The 23,335-nt window shown below is 49.3% G+C and overlaps 1 protein-coding gene across 4 annotated transcripts; it reads left to right on the top strand.

Annotated features, from left to right (window-relative positions):
* The first annotated feature begins 9,030 nt into the window (after window positions 1-9,030).
* Naxd (NAD(P)HX dehydratase) lies at window positions 9,031-23,232 on the top strand. 4 transcript variants are annotated; one of them, XM_005077353.4, is made up of 10 exons: window positions 9,031-9,142; window positions 13,181-13,331; window positions 14,455-14,500; window positions 15,209-15,297; window positions 16,635-16,743; window positions 19,733-19,783; window positions 19,866-19,970; window positions 20,634-20,754; window positions 21,800-21,920; window positions 22,817-23,232. In XM_005077353.4, exons 1-10 carry the CDS (start codon window positions 9,103-9,105, stop codon window positions 22,965-22,967), a joined length of 984 nt encoding a protein of 327 aa, XP_005077410.1. In that variant the 5' UTR covers window positions 9,031-9,102; the 3' UTR covers window positions 22,968-23,232. The 4 variants fall into 4 exon arrangements, with proteins under 4 accessions (XP_005077410.1, XP_012974065.1, XP_040589450.1 ...); XM_005077352.4 differs by having other exon boundaries at window positions 9,088-9,274; XM_013118611.3 differs by lacking the exon at window positions 21,800-21,920 and having other exon boundaries at window positions 22,817-23,046.
* Window positions 23,233-23,335: the final 103 nt, after the last annotated feature.

Here is a 23,335-nt window from a genome sequence, read left to right as displayed (position 1 = left end):
CGAAGACACTCCTGAGGGCATCTCCCTCTGCAGGTGTGAGATTCCACTGAAAAGAGAACGCAAAGCCTAGAGCACCCTGCCCGCTGCGATGAGGACAAGCGCCCTTGGGAATGTAGCGAAATCGTGCGTTCTGGGGCGTGGAAGGCTCACCAGCATGTGAAACCCACTCCCTCTGAGCCCCGGGCTCCTGCTAGTCGCCTCCCTGTGGAATTTCAGTTACTTCTAATTTGTTGAGGGTTTGTTGCATGAAAGTTACCAGGGCCAGGCTGGGGCAATGACCAGACGCACCCAGGGATAGAAATGGGCGGGGTCTGTGTAAATACCTAAATCAAGCTCAAAAGATGGCAGGGAGATTTCAGGGCTCCCCACCCTGGGCATCCCTGCCCCACCCCTTCAGCAGGCGAGCATCCTGAGGATCGTCTGGTATCCACGGTTCTTCTAACTTTAACGGTGGTGAAACATTCTGAATTTCATGGTGTATTTGTTGAGAAGGGTTAACTTCCCAGTGGAGATGTACTTACAACAGAAAACAGCAACAACAAGAAACATTTAGAAATAAAACAACAAAATAAGCCAGGCATAGTGGCTCATTCTTTTAATCCTGACACTCAGGAGGCAGAGGCAGGCTGCTCTCTGAGTTCGAGGCCAGCCTGATCTACAGAATGAGTTCCAGGACAGCCAGGGCTGCAGAGAAACCCTGTCTTGAAAACCAAAACAACAACAACAACAAGAAAAAATAGGTACACAGAAAAAGAGCTGATCACTGTCCCTGCGGGTGTGTATTAAGAGTCGGACTAGCCGGGCGTTGGTGGCGCACGCCTTTAATCCCAGCACTCGGGAGGCAGAGGCAGGTGGATCTCTGTGAGTTCGAGGCCAGGCTGGACCGACAGCCTCCAAAACAGAGAAACCCTGTCTCGTAAAACCAAAAAAAAAAAAAAAAAGAGTCGGACTAAGCTGGGCAGTGGTGGCGCATGCCTTTAATCCCAGCACTCAGGAAGCAGAGGCAGGCGGATCTCTGTGAGTTCAAGGCCGGGCTGGACTGACAGCCTCCAAAACAATACAGAGAAGCCCTGTCTCGAAAAACCAAAAAAAAAAAAAAAAAAAAAAAAAAGTCAGCCTATCTGTGGTTTTGCTTTTATTTTTCTACCATTAGTGTGTATCACTTATGTTATTTCTTTTCTTGTACCACAATACTTGTACACGTGGATATGCACATACAGAAGACAAATGATCAATGTGTTGAGACAGGAAGGAAGCAAGAGAGGCATTTTGTTGGAGCTAGGCATAGTAGCACATACAGTATCAGCAGGTGAGATTGAACCGCGCAAGAAGATCATGAGTTCAAGGCCAGCTCTGTTGTGTAGTGAGACCATGCCTCAAAAACCTACAAGTTTAAAAACTCAAACCAAAGAGGAACATTTTAAAAACCCAGGAATATCCTTTAGAACCTTGAGTTTAAAGAAAACCTGGGCTGAAACTTATTAAAGTTTATACGAAATTTCCCCCACAAAACTCCTGTGTTGGATGCTCAGTTCCCAGTTGGTAAATCCAAGTGACCGAGGATAGTAGACAGGAAGAAAGGGGATTTAAGAGCCCTCTGAAGTTGTCTTCTTAATGCATCATCTTCTACTGAAGCAAATGACATAATGGGTTCTCAATAACACCCTGGGAAGCAGAGAGTCTCAGTTTTTTAAAGGATGCCCATTCAAAGTGCTGTGATAGTTGAGTAAAAAAAAAAAAAAAAGCACTGGCTTTTCAGTGAGGGGTCAAAAGTCACAGGCTGCATAGGGTTAAAGTTCAACTGATGAGCTCTCAGCTGTTTGCAAAGCTAAAGGGTCAAGGTCCTTGGAACTATAATTAGCTATTCCTTCCCTGCGTCAATCTAACTAAACTGAACCACAATCCCACGACAATAGTCGGTGTTGGTTATCCCTGCTGTCTTAAGCCACACACAGCTCTCCGTTCTGTGGTTAGAGCAGGTCATGTTAAGGGAAATGTGCTCCTTGGTTGTCACTGCCATCTCATTTAACACATCTGTGACACAATAAAATAAAATAAAATAAAAAGCGTGGTTCATCTTTTCGCTTGTTCTCTATCCAAACTGCCGCTTTCTCTGTCCATCCGTCCTTCCATCTCCCCCCTCCGACACCTGGCTGCTAATTCAAAGAACCGTCCTTCTCTCTCTAAGTCTCTCTCTGACTCCAACAGTTGTCCTTGAGTTCCCTTCTGTGTCTGTTTTTAGACTTGCGTTTATCAGCGAGACCAAGAATGTGCAAAGGATTCTGTGCCCCAATAACACACCATTGGGAGGTGACCGAATCCTGGGTAAACTGGGAACTTAAGTTTCCAGAAGAAGAAGAAAAAAAAGTGGCACCCCTGTCACAGATTCTACAAGGACGCATGACTGAGTCGCTTGCTCATGGAGAGTTAAAATGTTGCAACCAGAGCCAGATTATCTTGGACTATTTTAGTCCCTTTGAAAGCCACTCCTGTGTCTGACCTAACAGCCTTGTGACTGTCAAAACTTTTAAAATGTCGTCTCAGCATGCTACGGGCTTCCACCAACCCAAAAGCTAAGAATGTCACCAGATAGCACCTGAGGCCTTAGACAGGCAATTTTCCTGTATCTGCTGTACCCACCCCCCACTCCACCCCGGGGTCCCCACCAATGAGTTTGGTAAATGCCTGGATTCATGACTTCCTCTGTAAGTAATAAAAATCTCTCACAACATCTCCACAGTGGAACATGTCTTTCCAGCGTCCTAATTCTGCATTCCCAGGACACCATCATTCATATTTGGCATCAGTAGGCTATCTTGTCCCCTTAGTGGTGAGAGAGTGTTTTTGCATTCACAGGGCTCCGAACTAATCAGTGAGTGACTCCCTTGATGGCCTCAACACCCTGGCATGAAGTGTAGCTGCGAGGTGTAGTGTACACGTTTGGAGTGTGCGCCTCGACACAGTTGACACCTGTTCCGTTGTGGGATCACAGCTTGCATGCGCACATCAATGTTCCAAGGGGCTTCTTAGACTCCTGGGTCATGCCATATATGGCCCCTCCCCATCCTGCCTAGTCTCAACCAACCGTGAAGCTGTCATTACAGACTAATTTGAATTTCCCGAATTTTTAAGAAGATGGGATGATGTGACCTGAGTCTGGCTCCTTCAACAGAGGAGTCACCCATCAACATAAGTTGCAATGGAATGGCTTTTTCCTTTCACTCCAGTGTCGATCCTACTGTCTTGATCTACTTCCTGTTGGACACTCAGGTGTGGTCTGCTGGCAGTGGCAACGTTTGTCCCACCACCAGCAGCTCACGAGAGTTCTGACATGCTGGGTTTTGTTGTTGTTGTTCTGGTCACCCAGCTGGTGTGTCAGGGTCTTTTCCATTGTCCAGCTGCTAAGCTCCTTTTTATGTGAGTCTGCTGTTTGTACATCCTCTCTGATGGCATGACTCTTCGGGCCTTTCCACACAGGGTGGTATTTTTTAAAGACGCCACACCCCCAGGTGCAGATGTTACTAATGTGCAGCCTTGTGTGAAAGACACCAACACATTAGCCCAAAACGGTGTCATCAGAAACACGGTGATTTCCGTGCCAGCCTCTTGCGCCCCCTACTGGTGGTGGTCAATTCCTTCTGTAGCCTGTTGGAAAAGGCTTGATCCAGAGGGTCCTCTCTTACGGCAGGAGTCCAGCCAAGGGTGTGGGTGCAGTCCTTCCTGCACAAGCCCTCCTGCAGTAAGACGACTAGTTTTCACTTTGCTCTTCCCCAGGATCCAATGGATCAATTACCTTTCTCAGAGCTTGTCTCAACAGGAAATAAGAGTTTCTCAGACATTTGGTGGCACAGTAACCATGAACTTGCCCTTATGCAGCTGTTTACTTTTGCAGAGCAAACCAACTTGCTGGAACCACAATGTCTGTCATCATCTCAGAAACCCTTGAGTGCCCACGCTTTAAAACACTTCATTGTGTCCGCAAACAGAATTTAAGAGCCTCAATGATGAGTTCACTGCATTACAGTGAAGACTCCAGGTGTGTGTGTGTGAGTGTGTATGTGTGTGTGTGTGTACACGAATGTGCATCTGTGTATTGTGCATGTGTGTGTGCATTTTGTATATGCACGTGTGTGCATGTTGTATGCATGTGTGTGCATGTGTATGTATGCCTGTGTGCTCGAGAGAGCAAGTGTGTATTTGTGTGTTCGTGTGTGTGCATGTGTGTGCGTGCATGTTTGTGTTTTTTGCATTTTGTGTACGTGTGTGCATACCTGTGTGTACACTTTTTATCATAAAACTAGGGTGCAGTGAGGGATGAGGAGAGCCCTCAGGCTTCACCTACACCGGGTTTACAGTTTGCCTTAGGTCATGACTTAGGAACCCTGCCATGGGGTGTCACTCCTTCACGGTGGGAAATTCAAGTTACATTTTATAATTTTGGAAAAAAATGAGGGGGAAATGAAATTTCTCAATAAATGTATGAGTGGTTTTTGAAGATCAGCCAAAGATCTCATTCATAAAGCAACAAAATTTGCCAACCTTGGAGAAGCACTGTTTATTGGCTCATTTCCCATGAATTGCTCAGCCTGCTGTCTTATACTGTCCAGGACTACCTGCCCAGCGATGGCGCCTCCCACAATGGGCTGTGTCCTCCCATATTCTTCTTCTTTTTTTTTCCCAAGACACAGTTTCTCTGTGTAGCTTTGGAGGCTGTCCTGGAACTAGCTCTTGTAGACCAGGCTGGTCTCAAACTCATAGAGATCCACCTGCCTCTGCCTCCTGAGTGCTGGGATTAAAGGAGCGCACCACCAATGCCTGGCATGAATTTTCTTTTTCTTTTTCTCTTTTGGCCTATATCATTCTTTTGTTGTTGTTGTTTTGTTTTGTTTTGTTTTGTTTTGTTTTTACAAGACAGGGTTTCTCTGTATTGTTTTGGAGGCTGTCGGTCCAGCCGGGACTCGAACTCACAGAGATCCGCTTGCCTCTGCCTCCCAAGTGCTGGGATTAAAGGTGTGCGCCACCACCGCCCGGCAGGCCCATATCATTCTTTAATCAATAAAATATACCCATAGGCTTGGTTACAGGTCAATCCAATGGAGGAATTTACTCAGGTAGGATTCCTTTTTCCCAGAAATGTCTATGTTTGTGTAAAGTTGACAGGATACAGCCAGTGTGTGGAAAAACTTACAGGAGGGTGTGGTGGGAGGATGATTCTGTAGATAAAGCATTTGCTAGGACCAGGAATTGGATGAGTGTGGGGTCTGCTTGTAATCACGGTGTGAGGGGGGAGGACACAGGGACCCCAGGAGCAGGTGGCTGACCAGCTGAAAGTGTCAACTCCTAGCTCAGTGAGAGACTCTGCCTCAGGACAATACATAACACAAAATGAAGAAGAGTGGCCAAGGGAGACACTTGGCATCAACCTCAGTGCACGCGTGTGCACACATGTGTATATGTGCCTACATGCACACATGTGCCCCCATACATGCAGATGCAAACACACACACTACACACATGTGCAAAAGAAGAAACTACTTAGACTTGACTGCTATTAGCCTGCTGATTTCTCTAAACCTTCATGCCTTCTTGCTCACGACAGGTGAGCAAATTTCAGGATCCAGACAGGACATTTCCATCCCACGGGGACACCTGTGTTACTGTGTTAAGTGTTGTACACACACACACACACACACACACACACACACACTTCCCCTCACCTCAAGCTCCCTAGGCAACGACTAGCAGCTACTATTAGAGTCCTATCCTGACCCAGAGTCTCTAACCCCATATTAATGTCACACATGTAGACTCTGTCTACAGAACGTGACCTTTGGGGACTGGCATTTTTCCCTCCCACATTTGATTTTCTAATTGCTGCATAGTATTCTGTTATACGGACATATGAGAACTTGTTTAACTACTCCCTGAAGGATGCCCCTGTTACTCCTAGTTTGTATGCATAAAGCAGGTGTAGCCATTCATGTGCACACATGATGCAGAGAGCGTGAGTCTGCAGTTCACTGGGATGCGTGCAAAAGATTGCATATCCACAGAAGAGGATTGCCTTTCCCCAGGACAGCTCAGACTATGCATTTCCTTCATTTCTCTTGGACAAATCTATTAATTTCACAGTTGCTCCCTGACACTTGCCCTTTGCCAGACACTGATAGATGAGAGGCCTTTACGATTAAAATTTGAAATCAAGACTAGATTAGCTTTGAGTTTGCCTGGCTCATACTCTGACCATTGAACCCCACCAACCCAATTCTTCCCTTGTAAACTCCCATTGAACCTGGAAGACTTTTCTAGAATGCCTACTCTACAGTTCCAGATCTTGCTTGGGCTCTGCTTGAGTCCACTTATTCCTGTCTATTAAAGCACCTGCCTAATGTTCTACCCATCAGACTCTAAGGGCTGAGACTCTGTAGCTGGGATAGAATCGACTTCACTCTCTGCACTCCCAGTACTTAGAACAGTGCCTAGCCCAAGGAGAAACAATAAAAAATATAATAAATGCTACAACCATGGTGAAGAAATGAAAATACAGAAATACAGATGGATGGATAGTAGGCAGACGGATGAGTGCTTGGGCAAACAGGCCCATGGATAGATGTCGCACCTGCTGTGCGGCCTGCATCCAAGAATGTAGCGAGGTGGTCGGGATAGATGACATAGAGACCGGTCGGTTGCTTTAAGAAAACTTTATGCTTCCCAAGTCAGCTTAGGAGGAGACCCCAGTCCGCTTAGGAGAGCTCTCAGGAGAAGTCTCTAAGAAAAAGGAGCTTCCCTTTTTAAGGACTTCTGCCATTCATCTACATACCATTCTTTCCTCCTGGCTGGTGGTCTAATCTCCGGCCCCAGAATCGGGGAGACACCACAGGGAAACAGGAAGAGGCATCTAGCCGTAGGGGGTGTGAAAGGCATGGTATTTCAGTGAGCAAGCCCTATCTGAGCCCTAAAGCACTGAATTGTTTTCAGTAAACATTACATAGATGCCTGCTCCCAGGCCGAAGGGGAAGTGGGTTTCTGCTCAAGGTCTGGTGTCCCCACAGATAGAGTGATGCATTAATGGATAGATACACACACAGATGGATGGACACATTGATGGTTGTGTAACTGGATGGATGAGTAATGGATGGATGGATGGATGGATGGATGGATGGATGGATGGATGGAACATGAATGCTTGGGCAAACAGACACATGAATAGAGTGATGCATTCATGGATAGATACACACATACATGGATGGATGGTTAAGTGGTGGGTGTATGCATGCATGCACATATGCAAGGATACATACATGCACACATACATAAATGGTGGTTAGTTGGGAGTAGATGCATACATGTACAAATGCAAGGATAAACATACACAAACACATGGATGATACATGGTTAGATAGGTGGGTAGATGCATGAATGAATACATGGATGCCTGGGCAGATGGATGGTTGGGTGGATGAGTGGACAGACAGGTAGATGGCTGACTGAATTAAGACACAAAACAAACGATAGAATTTCAAGTGTTGTGACGTTGGGATGGGCTATGGGGATAGCTGTAGTGTAAATGTTATAATTTGGGGAACTGGGTGAGTTTATGGAATCTTCCTGTCATATCCCCTACCATTCTTGATCAGCCAAAAGGCCAACAGGTGATGATTTCTTTTTTTTTTTTCTTTCTTTTTTTTTTTTTTTTTTTTTTTTGGTTTTTCAAGACAGGGTTTCTCTGTGGCTTTGGAGGCTGTCCTGGAACTAACTCTTGTAGACAAGGCTGGCCTCGAACTCACAGAGATCCTCCTGCCTCTGCCTCCCGAGTGCTGGGATTAAAGGCATGCGCCACCAATGCCCAGCTCAGGTGATGATTTCTTTTTTTTTTTTTTTTTTTTTTTTTTTTGGTTTTTCGAGACAGGGTTTCTCTGTGTCTTTGGAGGCTGTCCTGGAACTCACTTTGTAGACCAGGCTGGCCTCGAACTCACAGAAATCTGCCTGCCTCTGCCTCCCGAGTGCTGGGATTAAAGGCGAGCGCCACCAACGCCCGGCTCAGGTGATGATTTCTTATATCCCTGTGTGATTCTACAATTGATCTCAAAAAATTTTTTTTGTTTTGTTTTAGTTTTTCGAGTCAAGGTTTCTCTGTGTTGTTTTGGAGGCTGTCCTGGAACACGCTCTGTAGACCAGGCTGACCTGGAACTCACAGTGATCCACCTGCCTCTGCAAGAAATGGGCAAGAAAATAACATATGTAAAACCTCAGCAAGTGGCAGGGGCTTTCTGTGTTATAACCAGAAAGTCCTGAGTCAACCATGACAGCTGGTCGCCCCACAGAACAGATCACCGTGCTCAGCATGGGAGACATACATGTCTTAGATCTTTCCTCTGTCCTCTCCTAGATCCTGGGTTCAAGGTTAAATTGGAGGACCCTGAGGTCACAATGCTGCGGTCTCCTTTCCTGGCACCACATACAAACTGGCCCATATCTTTGGAATAACGTCTAGGAGGGCAGAGCCTGATTTCTTATTCTAGTGACAAGACTGGGTCCCCAACAGCCGGAATGAGCCCAACCATGCTATTTATCTTCCACTTGAGAAGCCAACGGCCGCGAGCTGGGGTAAGTTGGACTGAGAGAGGCGATGCCAGGGTCTGTATTGCTGTGGGGTTCAGCAGAGACAAGGACATCACCTATTGGGGCACCACAGGTGGCCAGATGCAGACAGGCTGCCAAGGAGGCTGACTTCCAACTCAGGCGTGTCCCGCAACGCCCACGGACAAACTCCACAGAGTGAAAAAATAACCAAGGTTCTTCCGAGAGCAGCCTACCGCAAGACTCTCCTGGGGCCAGGCCGGATTGGGTGTCTTGATTGTCAATCGTCTGAGCAGAGAGCAGAAATTTGATTGGTGGAAACTGACCCTGGGGGTGGGACCAGTCTTCTCGGGAGTCAGGAACACGCCTCCGGAGGCGCGCTGGGGCCGCCGGGAGCCCGGGAGGAACACCCAATAGCCGTGGCTCAACGACGCGGGGGGCGGGGCCCGGAAGAAGGGCCAATGGCGGTGGCCCGGCGGCCGCGCGGGGGCGGCTGGGAACCCGGAAGTCCGCCGACCCGCCATGGGCGTCCACTGTGTGGCAGTCGGCGCCTGCGGGCGAGGTAAGATCGATACCGGCGTCCCGCGGATGGCCGTTCGCACTTGTGGGGCTGCGGCGGCCGGGGCGGCCGTGGCGGCCGTGGCGGCGCTGCTCTCGGCCGCGATCGCGTTCCACTGGCCGCCGCTACACGCAGGTACCGGCCGGGGCCGCCTCTGCGGGCGGGTGGGCCCGAGTCAGGCGCCCCGGAGAGCTCTTGGACCCCCTGCTCCCGTGAACGGCTCGGGGCCTGGGCTAGACGCGCGGGAGACGCGAGCCCTTCCGTGAGCAGGGTCGTGTACCTGCGCCAGCTCAAGGCTTGCATGGTCTTGGAGGAGGTGGGAGGGGTCAAGGTGTGGCTCACCCTCTGTCCCGGACCCTGCGGTTGGGGCTTGTGTCCTGGGAGCTTGAGAGACGGGAGTGGGAGCCCCCGTTAGACATTTTTTTTTAAGTTCCACTATGTAATCCTGGCTACACTGGAACTCCCTTTGCAGAGCAGCCAGGCACATGCACGACCCTGTCCCAACAGCTGGAGGAGAACGTAGATTCAGATAGGAAAGACTACCGAGGAAGAGCTCAAGGATCGCGCACCATGGGTCATCTGACTCTCATTATCTCCTTATGTGGCTTTTGTTCCTTGTTTGTGGACAATCACTTTTCTAACATTCCCCTGTACATCATCCCATTTCTTACAAGGGAGGGGGAGGGAAGGGAGAGGGCTGTTGTCTGACTTTGTGTAGACAGTAAATGGAGGCTCTGAAGAAGTAAGTTAGCCAGCATTCCCCAGGAGTAAGCTACTCAAGTGGTGACATTTATAGCTTGTTGTAGGATGCATTAAGAAGGTTTGGCCATGGGCTAAACAGAGTTAAATGTGGAGACATTTTTGGCCTTTTTGTTTTTCAATTTAAGTAGTTGTGAGTGCCCTGGAGAGGTGGTACCTCCCAAGTCTGTAATAAAAGGGCTATCAAGTACCCCTTTATTTAAAGATCCTTTTCCTTGTTTTTTCTTGATTTATGTTCAGACACTCTGATTAGTTTTTATTTTCCTTTGTACTTATCCCACATTTCATTACTAGACTGACTTGTTAAACTTCTGCCAAAAAAAAAAAAAAACGGGTAGAGCTCCAGGTTTTAGGTCTTCAAAGCTGGCTGTGCTTAGGGTGCATCCCATTTAATGTGATGTAAGGACGGCTGTTCATGTGCCCCAATTTAGCATTCATGTCACCTGGAAGCACTTGGGGCGCAAAGGTGGTGGTAGCTGAAGCAGCCACAGTTTCTCTACTGCCAAAAGTAATGCAAACAGGCGCTACCTGTTTTTCCAGACTCTGGATTGTCTTTTGCACAAAGTCGCTTATGTAAATAACACTCTGCATTTTAAGGAGCCTCTTAATTCCAAAGTGGATAGAACCACTGCGAGTGGCAGTGAGCCAACTAACACTTGACCCAGCAGTGTAAAGTGTTGGGAAATCGATGGCCCTTCCTCCGGCCTTTTGCCAACAGAGCTCTCTGTCTTGAGGTAAAGCGACTGACTGTCAGTGTATTCACGCTATCCTGTTGTGGAGCAGATTTATAGACAGAAAGCAAGGCATCCTTCAGTGACAGCAAAGCAGCAGAACTGTGTTGGTCTCAGATGTCATCTTGTACTCTTGGCATCCTCCTTTTTTGGTGTAGATGTCTAGCTTGCTGTCTGTTCCTGTGATAAACACCACAACCAAAAGCAGCTTGTGGAGGAAAGGGTTTACTCCAGCTTCTGCTTCTGGGTCACAGTCATCTCGAAGGGAAATCAGGAAGGAAGTCCAGGCAGGAGCTGAAGCAGAGCCCCTGGAGGAAGGCGGGAAGGCGGGAAGGCGGGTCACTGCCTCTGTGGACTTTCTTACACCACCCAGTGCCCCCTGCCAGGGGAGGGGCACTGCTTCCAATGAGCTGGGCCGTCCTACATCAATCAGAACTGAAGACAGCGTCCCCACAGACATGGCCACAGGCTAATCTGATCTGTGTTGTCCCGCTGTTGAGGCTTCCTCTCCCAGCTGACTCTTGGTTGTGTGAAGTTGATGGTAAAAACTAGCCATGGCCGGGCATTGGTGGCGCACGCCTTTAATCCCAGCACTCGGGAGGCAGAGGCAGGCGGGTCTCTGTGAGTTCGAGGCCAGCCTGGTCTACAAGAGCTAGTTCCAGGACAGCCTCCAAAAGCCTCAGAGAAACCCTGCCTCAAAAATCAAAAAAAAAAAAAAAAAACTAGCCATGGCAGGAGGTCTGTGGACTTAGTGATCCCATGCGGGAAGTTTGCCTAATGCAAGAATGTTAGGCCACACAAAAGTAAGTAAATGTTAAAGTCCGTGAAATAGCCTGGGATAATTTGGCCCTTGTCTTTCAGCTTTTTATCTCTCCACAATTGAGATGTTCTAATCAGCTCACCAGTCAGTGTAGGAGCAGAGAGTGGTGGATACAGCTGTTTCAGAGGACTGTGGCAGGGGTCAGTGGTCCAAGTCAGCCGAGCAGGACAGAGTGCTGGTTCGCAGTTGGGATCATTTATTTATTTATTTGTTTGTTTGTTTATATTTCATGTGCATTGGTGTGCTACCTGAATATCTATCTATCTATCTATCTATCTATCTATCTATGTATCTATCTGTGTGGGGTGTTGGATCCCCTAGAACTGGAGTTACAAACAGTTGTGAACTGCGTTGTAGGTACTGGAAGTTGAACCCAGGTCCTCTGAAAGAACAGTATGTGCTCCTAACCACTGAGCCACCCCTCCAGCCCCATGGTTTGGATTTTACTTGGCATTTCTACAGTTCTAGTTAAAAGCAGAACATGCTGTGCTTCATGGCAGATATTTCTTTTCTCTCTCAAATGATTTTAGAGAACATTTGAGAAAGATTCTACTCTTTTGGTTAATCAAGTGGATAATTTGGCTACAGAACAAGTTATTTTGTTTTCAAGTGTCAGCATTTTGATAAAATGCTGTAACCGAACACACTGAGTTCACATCTTGGTGAGCACTGACTCATAAATCACAGCCAAGAGATAAAAGATTGGAGAAAGGTAAAGGACACACAGAATTATTCTCAGGGCAGTGCCCTCCCTGAGTATAGAGTGGGAGATTCCACTTGGGGAGAATGTTCTGTAAGAAAGGGCTTTAGGGGCTGCCGCATCCTTGTTTAAGGTGACTTTTCTGAGCATGCTCAGTTTTAGGTGACTGTTCAAGAAGGAAAGATACTAGACACATTTTTGGGCTGCTTAGTTCAAGGTAGGAGATTCCATGTTGAGAGTGCTCAGTTTAGGGTCATAAAGCTCATGGCCATAAATATTTTAGGGTTCTGTGGAGTATACCCGCATTCCCTACAGCTGATCTGTTGTAATTAAGACAAAACTCACGCTGGGTGGTGGTGGCACACGCCTTTAATCCCAGCACTCGGGAGGCAGAGGCAGGCGGATCTCTGTGAGTTCCAGGCTGGGCTGGTCCGACAGCCTCCAAAGCAATACAGAGAAACCCTGTCTCGTAAAACCAAAAACCAAAAAAAAAAAGACAAAATGCACATCTACAGGAAGCTTCTCAACAAAGGCCAATTAAAATTTAGGTAATGAGACACAACTCAACAAGGAGCAATTGCTCCACAGTGCCACCTTGAGCCTGATCTAAGATCTAACAGCAGTGTGTTAGAGCCTTCCTAGGTAGTTAGTATCTGAGTGTTGAGATGCACTTGGGAATAATAGGACAGATCTGTCAGACGACTACTGTGCCGGATTGCAAACTGGAGCTTGTGTGTGAAGAGAAAGAGCCCCTCACAAGCTTTAAAGGTTAGGGTTGAAATGAAAGAAGACTGTATTAAGTGGTGATCCATAGTTTTAGGTCGATCAAACTGTGGAAGAGGAAGTGTCCTGTGTCCATCCGATATGCCGTGTCCTGTATGTGTGTGTGTGTGTGTGTATCCATCCGTACATGACCCTGAGAGCTGAGAATGCAACCTCCAGATAAGTGAAGTTTATGTGGGCCGCTCTGGCAAGCATGCTGGATGGAGGGTTACTCTTAAGTCTCTAATGGCTTCCTTTTTCTCTTGCAGTTTTACAGAGAGCATTCTCCCTCCATACAGCACACCCCACAAAGGACATGGAGAGTTTTTTCCAGTTGGTGAGAAACATTGTGCCCGCTCTAACCCTGAAGAAGCACAAGGGGCAGGACGGAAGAATAGGCATAGTCGGGGGCTGTCAAGAGTGAGTGCTGCCGTCAGATGAGACAGTGGTTCAGAAAGGCCGCCCTCCTGCCTGCCTGTCTGCATCTGCCGTCCGTCTGTCCGGGCAGCTTTCTTTCCCCATCACTCTCCTCCCATCTGTCCATGCGCAGCGGCCGTTTGCAAATGCGGTCTGATAGGACGCAAGGCCTGGTCTAGAGAGCGTAGTTCTAGGACAGCTAGGGCTGTCCCTTGCGCTGCGCTCATCCAGACCATCTGCTCTAGAAACTGCTGTTTCTCAGGGTAGGTCTGGGCGCGTGGCTTTTGGTTTTGGAATTTTCCCTTAATCTGGCTTAAGACTCCCCTCCTCTGTTGGCCTCTGTTACCATCTCAGCTGTCCTGTCTCTGGTGGCTTCCATGTGCCGTGTGGAGGACTGTGAGCTCAGGTGGATCTGAAGAGCCCCTGCGCGCTCTCCGATGTCTTGTGAAGCACCTGTTTGTGGGAAAGTGAGGGCGTGTTTGGTGCCTGTTGGTCCTTTCTCTGGTGGTTTGGACACACTTCGTTGACGCTGTTGGGGAAGAGCAGGTCCCATGCGGAGAAAGGCCGTGTCCTTTGTGCGTATCAGTTGTCCCTGGTTTGTTTCACATGGTAGGGTGTCACAGACGATGACACATCCCAGTGGCATGAGCACAGTCACTCTGTGTGTGGATACTATTCCAAGCGTGTCTGCTGTGTCTAGAGGTTGTCACGGCCATCAGAACACAGACAGGAAGCAGGGTGCAGTGGCTGATGTGGCTCCAGTGACCCTGTGTGGCTTCTGCTGGTGTCACTCCTAGGGATAGGGTTCTCCTCTGAGGACCTGGTCTCTGCTGGCTGCCTTGACTTCTCCCTGACAGAAGCCTGCAGCTGTCTAGCTCTCCTCGTACCTGGTGCAGAGTCACACAAGCCAGTGTTGGGAATCGTGTGAAGCTTTTCTGGCTCTGACTCATGGGCGAACATTTACCTTGCATCTCCTAGGTGTTGAGTTTGTGTTGGGGCCTAGAGTCTGTATCACTTGTTGGTAATTCATATCTATTCCCATATTATCCGTTTGTGGTGACCTGTTATTGGCAGGCAGGCATGTGTGTACTTCACTGAAGTCCTGACTCCAGCGTTTCTGTTTTAGGTACACAGGAGCACCATATTTTGCAGGAATCTCAGCTCTGAAAGTGGTAGGTTTACCTCAGGGTTTTTTATCGGGATTTCTCTGACTAAAAGTTGGGCTATTTAGGGACCTGGTTCTATGTGTTGTAAGAACACTTGAAATACAACTCATGAAAGCCTAAGTTCACATTCCAAGCACCCACAAGAAGACTGGCATGGCCATATGTGCTGTAACCCCAGCATTGTGAGAGCAGAGACAGGAGGGTCCCGGAGGTTTCCTGACCACCAGCCTCGCTTCAGGTTCAGTGAGAGCCCTTGTCGGAAGGGAACTCACCTTTTAGAGAAGAACGAGACACCTGTGGCACTGGGTGCCCATTCGCAGCAGCACGTGACAGCTTCGGGCACTGTGTGGCCACTCACAGCTGAGGTTTGACTTGTACTTTACATCACTAAGAGGATCCTGGGAGGCCTGGTTGTGCTGTAAGCAGCTGATGTCTCTACCCCAGCTAAGCAGTTAGTACAAAGTGGCCAGGTTGGGTAGGCTGAACTGGACCCAAGCCTGGGAAGGAAGCGAATTCTGGCTGTGTTTCCAAGCATTTTCTTACGCAGTTACTCTTCCTCAAAGCCACTGGCTTCTGTATTTGGCCTTGGGGGCATAAACACTCAGTAGCAGAGGCGGTCAGACATATGTCATGGTGCGGGAGCTGAAGCGCATAGCCACTGTGGTCCTGTTGGACATGGCCTTCTCTAAACCCACCTCTGATTTCATTTCTCAGGGTGCAGATTTGACCCATGTGTTCTGCGCCAGGGAGGCTGCACCAGTGATCAAATCCTACAGCCCAGAGCTGATCGTCCACCCAGTCCTGTGAGTTTGCACCGTGGGTGTCTTCATCTGCAGCGCCTGTGCCTGGGTGCTACCTGGAGTAGGAAGAGTACAATGAAGCCGGGCACACACCTTTCGCCCCAGCCAGGGCTCAGGCCAGAGGCTTTGGAATGGGGGCGGGCTTGGACAACTAACAACCCTACCAAATAAGACTTAAAAGTGTAGGTTGTAGCTCGTAAAGTGGAAGTTTGCTCCCCGGCACCATAAAGAAGAAATTGAGAGTGAGCAGTCATCTGCATCAGCGTAAAGCAGTGAGAGGACTGGAGGAAAACCTGGGACACTCGGAGCGGCGGGTGCCGTGTTGTATATATAGTGTGCGGAGCGGCGTTGCCTGGGACACATGACCACAGTGCTTGAGCTCCGTGTGATTCAGCTGGTAACTCTAAGCTGGGCGGAGCCTGTTCCAGGGGTGCCTCAGCTCGGTGATGACAGACAGGGCCCACATGTTGCCCTGGGCAGTGCTACCAAGCACCAGACTCAGGAGGAGGATCTCAGGACAGGATCACTCTTTTTGTCCCACTTTGTCCACAGTAGAAGTAAAGCGGGGCTGAAGAGGGGGCTGAGCGGTTGACAGCACTGACTACTCTTGCAGAGGACCCGGGTTCTCTGAAGAGGACCCACATGGCAGCTCACAGCCATCCATAACGTTAGTTTGAAGGGATCTGGTGCCCTCTTCTGACCTCTGCAGGTCTAGGAACACATGTGGTGCACACACATGCATGCAGGCAAAAGCGGTCTTTAAAAACTAAAATAAACTGGTGCGATGGTGCACGCCTTTAATCCCAGCACTCGGGAGTCAGAGGCAGGCACATGTCTGAGTCTACAAAGCAAGTTCCAGGATAGCCAGGACACACAGAGACTGAGACCCCCCCCATAAATAAATAAATAAATAAATAAATAAATAAATAAATAAATAAATAAATCAGTCCATGGAGAAGACTGAGGAGATGCAAAGGTCAGATGCAGGGTGGGGTCCAGATGCATCCTGAGACAGGGACAGGATGGGGCTTTGGCCCTGCACTTAATCACTGAGCCAGCCCTAACTTAGGATAGTGTGGAATGTGCATATGGAAGATGCTCACATGAGCAGTAGCTAGGGAAAGAGGTCTGTGGAAACTTCCGTACTATTTTACAAGTTCACCACAAACCTAGATTATTTTCAAAACAAAATGGTTTGGAGCTTAGACACAGACTTGTATAGGGCACTTCTCTGGCATGTTCAGGGTCCTGGGTTTGGTCCACAGTACCACACGCAGACAATGGTTTAAAATAAGCAATTGAAAGCCTGAGAAAACCGTTCTGCCTTTTTCCTTTTTTAGTGACAGTTCTAATGCTGTCGAGGAGGTGGAGAAATGGCTCCCCAGGCTGCATGCCCTTGTCGTGGGCCCTGGCCTAGGTAGGGACGACCTCATTCTCAACAACGTCAGGGTAAGTGCTGTGTATCCCTGAAAGCACGTTGCTCTCACATACAGTATTGGCGCACAAGCGTTTCTTCCATTCCTCAGTCTCTGCTGCACATCGGTGTTGGTCATTGGACCTCGTCTTGGAGTGGATGGAGCTGTGTTGTGAGGCAGAGGGAGTGAGGCCACCAGGAGTGAGCCGTGAGGGGCTTCCAGAGCAGTGCAGACTGGACCTCAGCTCCAGGGTTTCACATGAGCAGCCGCAGAGCGCAGAGGCTGGTGGGAAGTTTCTGTCTCTGCCGCTCTCAGTTACAGAAGTTTCCTGAGAGGAGTTGAGTCATGTGCTGCAGTGTGACTAGGCAGTACGTTGTTGCACCTGTAGTTCCTATTGCAGTGTGAGGCTTTTCCTCCTTCCGAATTGACTCTCCGGTGGGGCTTCTGGGCTGTAGCCTCGACTGTCCCTGTCTGAGGGCCAGCCTCTTGGTGTGCAGAAGAGGCTGGGCCAGGGGAGCATGGTTGACCCTGTAGATGAAGCCTCAGGACTGCTGCACTTACCAGGATAAAGGCGTGTGCTGCCACGCCTGTGATAGTTTAAATGCTCACACACACATACCTTCATGGGACTCTCTGCTCCTGGGTGCTGGAACTCATCCTTCTGAGGGAAACACAGCTTGCGCTGTGACAAACCTTTCCAGTGTTTAAGCAATAGCTTTGGGCTGCTACTCTGGTTTACCAGGGGAAACTAGAAGAGACTGTCACGCTGCCAAATAGCATGATATCAGAAATGAGCCTAAGATCCGAATGGCAGAACCCTGTGGGTTAACAGTACAGCCGGAGTCACAGCAAGCTGGCCTGAGATTTGTCAAGAGAGGAAGTGACTTCTTTGCGGTCCGCGTGCCCTGCTCTTGCTTAGGGGGCTCTTGTGCTCACAGCGGCGGGCCAGTGCCTTACAAAATGTGCATTTCCTATGCTGGCAGGTTGATTCCTCGGCGTGCCGACAGTTCTGTCAGCTTGATACCAGCTAGAGTCATCACAGAGGAGGGAACCCCAATTGAGAAAATGCCTCCATGAGATCAGGCTGTGCACAAGTCTGTAAAGCATTTTCTTAATTAGTGATTGATGGGGGAGAGTCCAGCCCATTGTGGGTGGTGCCATCCCTGGGCTGGTGGTCTTGGGTTCTATAAGAAAGCAGGCCGAGCAAGCCATGGGGAGCAAGCCAGTAAGCAACTCTCCTCCATGGCCTCTGCATCAGCTCCTGACTCCAGGTTCTGTCCAGTTAGAGTTCCGCCCTGGTTTCCTTCAGTGGTAGACTATAATATGGAAGTGTAAGCCTCCCCAAGTTGTTTCTGTTCACTGTGTTTCCTCTGGCAACAGTCACCCTGACTAGGACCCTCAGGAGATGAGGACTGACAGTCAGGCTCCAGTTACTTTTACTTGATCTCCTTGTTTCCTACTTGCTTGCCCATCACTCTTTTTCTTTTAATCATTTATTTATTTATTTATTTACTTTTGGTTTTTCAAGACAGGGTTTCTCTGTTTTGTTTTGGAGGCTGTCCTGGAACTCCCACTGTAGAACAGACTGGCCTCAAACTCACAGAGATCCACCTGCCTCTGCCTCCCAAGTGCTGGGATTAAAGGCGTGCGCCACCAACACCAGGCTTCTTTTAATCTTAAAAACATTTTTTGTGTGCACATGATGCTTGTGTGGATGTGCATATGTCACAGCATGTGGTTGGAGGTCAGAGGTCACCTTTCAGGAGTCAATTCTTGTGCCATGTGTAGTTTTCTCATGTGTTAGTTGGCAAATAATTAACAACTGTATGTTGGTTACATATATACCTGTACTTTTTTTTTTTTAATGTGCATTGGTGTTTTGCCCACATGAGGGTGTTGGGTCCCTGGAACTGGAGTTACAGACAGCTGTGAGCTGCCTTGTGGGTTCTGGGAATTGAACTCGGGTCCTCTGAAAGAACAACCAATGTTATTAACTGCTGAGCCACCTCTCCAGCTCCATCTACTTTTTAAATGGGAAATCTTTGAAGCTTTCAGTATAGGATTGAGAGTTAGTCAGGGAAAATGGTTCACTATTGTTATGATCACTTGCTATGTAAAAGCACGTAAATAAAATGGTAAGAAAAATGGACAACTGTTGATTTGGAGAATCCCTAAGACCTCAGACTTCAAGTACTGAAGTGTAACATGAGCTAGGCGTTTGGCAGTGGTAGATAGGTCTTCGTGGGCTAGCCGAGGAGCCACATGCTGGGTCTGCGCTGCTGCTGTGTACCTGGCTGTGCTGTGTGCTTGCTTGTGACTGCAGAGGCACTGCCAGCTCCCTCCTCCTCCTGAGGAGAGGCACGTGTCTGTGGGAGGGTCCCCTTACAGCAGCTGGGAAGGACCAGGGCAAGGGAGGAAGGAAACTCAGAGTGTCCCGATTATGGGAAGCGTTGCTGGGCCAAGACTCTTGGAAAAAGTATTCAGATAACAATTACCTCACTCCCAAGTGCACAACAATGTAAGACATGTTTACACTGAGATTCTTTACAAAGTCCTGGCTTTTTTCACAAAAGTGGATACTGTTGACTTGGAGATAGTGCCCAAGATTTAGGGTCTAGGGAGCTTGACTGAGGTAAACATAATGCCTGTGGGTGTCAGGATTGGCCTGGCCCTAAGGTAGCATAGAAGTCATTCAGGTTGTTGTAAAGTAAAAGTACCATCACTCGTCAGGGTGGGTTTTATAGCCTGGAAGCAATGCTCAAGATTTAAAGGGAAAGGGTCTAGGATAAGTAAAGCATAAATCCTGGGAGACAGGGGCAGAGTCTGTCTCAGTCAGCAAAAGACCACCAGGTTGTAAAGCTACATCCATCCCTGACATCCCAGGAGGAACAGCTAAACACCTCATTCTGTTGAAGAGGTGAGCTGTGTGTTTAACTCCCCTGGCTTCTCCAGTGCTTAGCTGTGTGCACAAGGCCTTTTTACAAAAACCTCTCCATTGTTGAGCTTGTCTGCTTTTCTGGCAGGGCATTTTGGAAGCAACCAAGGCCAGGGACATCCCTGTTGTCATCGACGCGGTGAGTGTGGCCTCTCATCTCCCCACTCAGTCACACAGGGTCTCTGAGGCCCACGGTGAAGGCGCATCCTTGTTCTGCACAGGATGGCCTGTGGCTGATAGCTCAGCAGCCGGCCCTCATCCACGGTTACCAGAAGGCCATTCTCACCCCCAACCGTGTGGAGTTCAGCAGGCTCTGGGAAGCTGTGGTGAGTTCATGGACTTCGGGGAAGAAGGGACCTGACCTGGGGTGAAGCGGGCTCCAGGATTGTGCCCGTCTCAAGGCATGAGCCCGTCTCTGTAGGGAGATTGACATGCAGATTCCTAGTAGATGTTTGCCCTGGGCCCTACCACACGTCCTTTTCGTGCCTCCTGTGGTTCCCATATAAATTTTATTGGATGGATGATGGTGTGATAGGCTTGAGTGACTGCCTGCTGTACTCACAGGCCGAGTCACTCCCTGTCCTGAAGTGCTAGTTTGTAACCCTACTGTGTGTCCATGGGATGTAGGGGCAGAGTGAGATAAAATGAAGCCGTGGGTCCTGATGGCACGTGTTGTCCCCAAAGCCTGCACTCCATAGGGGAGGGCACATCATCATCCAGGTTTGTGTCGTTTCTGCAAACCTGGTCAAGCCAGGAAGAGGAGGACAAGCTCTAGAATAAATGTTGGTGTCAGCATCCCTTGGAGGGCTTGGTACCAGTGATGTTCTGGCCACTTCCTACCCCCTACCCTTCAGCCTTTAACCAGTGCCCTTGATTTCTGTGGACATGAGCATCTGAGATGATGGACAGGATGGGTATTCACAGTGGCACAGTGAACGCTGTGTGTGTCCAGGAGGACTTGATTTTCTGTGCTTGTTGTCCTATTGTAGCTCAGTAGCCCTATGGACACCCAGAATCACAGTGGATCCGTACTGAAGCTCAGCCAGGCCCTGGGGAACATCACAGTGGTACAGAAAGGAGAGCATGACGTGATCTCCAACGGTCAGCAGGGTGAGTAGGGACTTTGTGTCACTCGGAGGCCATGCTGGCATGAGCCTGGAAGCCTCATGACGGTTCATACACATTTAACTTGCCAGCCACAGCCATTCGAGTCCTCCTGTTTGCACCTGAAGGTTTGCACGGGCTGTGGTGACACAAGGCATGTGTAGGCCTTTGCTGCAGGCTTGGCAAGTGTTGTAGACCTTGCACTTTGGCTGACTTGAAACTGTTTTCAGCCAGGTGTGGCGTACACTCAAATACACACACACACACACACACACACACACTCACTCATTTTCAGGAAGTAGGTTTGAGACAGAGATCCTGCATAGTCCTAGGCCACCATCCCTAGCCTGTCAACTCCCTTTCACCAAGGCACCCACACATAATAACAGTCATTTGAGTCTTTTGTTGGGTTTTGTCGTCTTTTAACTAGAAAGTGAAGGAAACCTCAGCACTGACATTAGTTGGAAATGTCAGTTGCCTTCCTGCGGGAGCTTAAGGGCTGCGCAGCCAAGAGCAGAGTGGAGGCAGAGGGAGTGTGTGGGTGTTCCTAGTAAGTCTGCCACTCTGCATTCTTAGAGATGGCCAGGCCACCACAATACTGTTCAGTACAAGTAGCTATTAGTGAGACATGGTGTCAGTGACAGGAATCTGAATTTAGAGTCTTTAGAACACCAAGGGACACATGATCATGAATGTAAACCCACGCATACCCACCCACAGCCAGGACAGGAAATGCACAGAATGGTCTCAAGGCAGCCAGGCCGTAGCGATGAGACACTCCTGATGTAGCAGGTTCTCAAAACTTGCCAAGGAAGCAGTTTGCTGTATGTGCACAGGCATATGACAGTTGAGGGGAGTAGCCATGAAGGGGAGTAGCCATGTGCGGTGCCCAGGAATGCTGCCCGTGGGACTTTGGCGTATGTTGAGATAGCATTTGGGCTGGGCTCAGGGACTCGTCCTCCATGGTCTGTGAGGTGGAGGTCTTCCCTGGAACAGGTGGGAGGGGTCTCATGGTGTGGGACTGATGCCTGCTTGTGTCTGTTCTGTGTAGTGTTTGTGTGCAGTCAGGAAGGCAGCGGCCGCAGGTGTGGGGGGCAAGGAGACCTCCTGTCGGGCTCCCTGGGTGTCATGGTGCACTGGGCCCTCCTTGCTGGACCAGAGAAAACACAAGGGTACGTCACACCTCCTTTGTCCTGTCTGATTGTCGGTCTTGTGAGCTCCGACAGCTCGTGTGTATCCCGGGTGTATTCCTGCAGTATCCCGGGTGAACTGTCAGTGCTCCGTGGCAGACATCTGGGACCACGCCTTACCTGTCCACAGGAGTCTCTACACACAATGTAGACCAAACTGTACATTTGAGGGCGGGGCCCTGGTGCCGGGGAGGGGTTGGTTCAGTAGTGGCTTCTATAAACTGGAAGTAGGGAGCAGACAGGCTGGAGGAATGGCCCTCCTGGACACTGGTCCTCAGGTGTGATCTCTGAGGCAGCAGGATGCTAACTAAGCTCACTGATTCCCACATGTGACCTGTTCTATGGACCATTATGGCCACCCATGCTGGGCGTGGCATGCCCCGCCTCTGGGGCCCCACTTGACACTACTGCTGTAAACAGGGTGTTTCAGGTGAACTTGGCTCAGCTCTGCAGGGCAGTGGTGCAGAGGGTGCTTCTACTCTGCAGGGCAATGGTGCAGAGGGCGCTTCTGCTCTGCAGGGCAGTGGTGCAGAGGACGCTTCTACTCTGCCCTGTAGCCCAGAATGGGGTGTCCTGCCACATTCTAGGAAAACCAGGGAGCACTGTTAAAGCCCATACCACCAGTAAGCGCCTCTCACACCAGAAAAACTGCAGGTTCTGGCCCATCTCCAGGGAAGGAACCCGTGCTTTGCCTTTGAGCTGTCCACCAGTCACATATGAGGGTGTCCGGGTGCATGTGCCAGTGTGGCTGCAGGAAAGCTCCCTTCTCAGGGCCCAGCTCGTTAGAGCTTGCTGCTTGGGAGTTGAATGAGAAACGGGTGAACAGTTAGAGCCCAGCGCTCTTACCAGTGGCCTCCAATGACTCTCCTGTCTCACAGTTCCAGTCCACTACTGGTGGCTGCCTGGGGTGCTTGCACGCTCACGAGGGAATGTAACCATCAGGCCTTCCAGAAATACGGGCGCTCCATGACTACTACTGACATGATCGCCGAGGTAGGAACTGCCTTCAACAAGCTCTTCATGACCTGAGCCTGTGCAGACTGAGGGGTGCCCCAGACTATGTCCTCCACGTACCGAGCCATGGTTCCAGCCACACCGTGTTCATGCTGGGCCTTAGCCTAAACTAGCTGACAGAATTTAGGACATAGCCGTCCATCCTGACTAAAATAGAGTTGAGATGTTATGACACTAATCTGGTCTTGTGCTGTTTTCTTGGCTTCTCAGCAGTAGCTGAGGAGAAAATGAGAATAAAGATCTTCCCAGCAGCCCACTCTGGGCTCGCTCTGAGACAGCACATTTGAGTCTGTTCTCTGCTTCTCGTGCCCTTCCGTTACTAGACACCCTAACAGGGCCCCAGTTTTCAGGTGACTGGTGGGTGCCAGGTTTGGTTTTTAATG

This window comes from Mesocricetus auratus, unplaced genomic scaffold (assembly GCF_017639785.1).
Source record: "Mesocricetus auratus isolate SY011 unplaced genomic scaffold, BCM_Maur_2.0 Super-Scaffold_100031, whole genome shotgun sequence".
NCBI lineage: Eukaryota > Metazoa > Chordata > Mammalia > Rodentia > Cricetidae > Mesocricetus > Mesocricetus auratus.
This window is presented reverse-complemented; position numbering and strand designations above follow the sequence as displayed.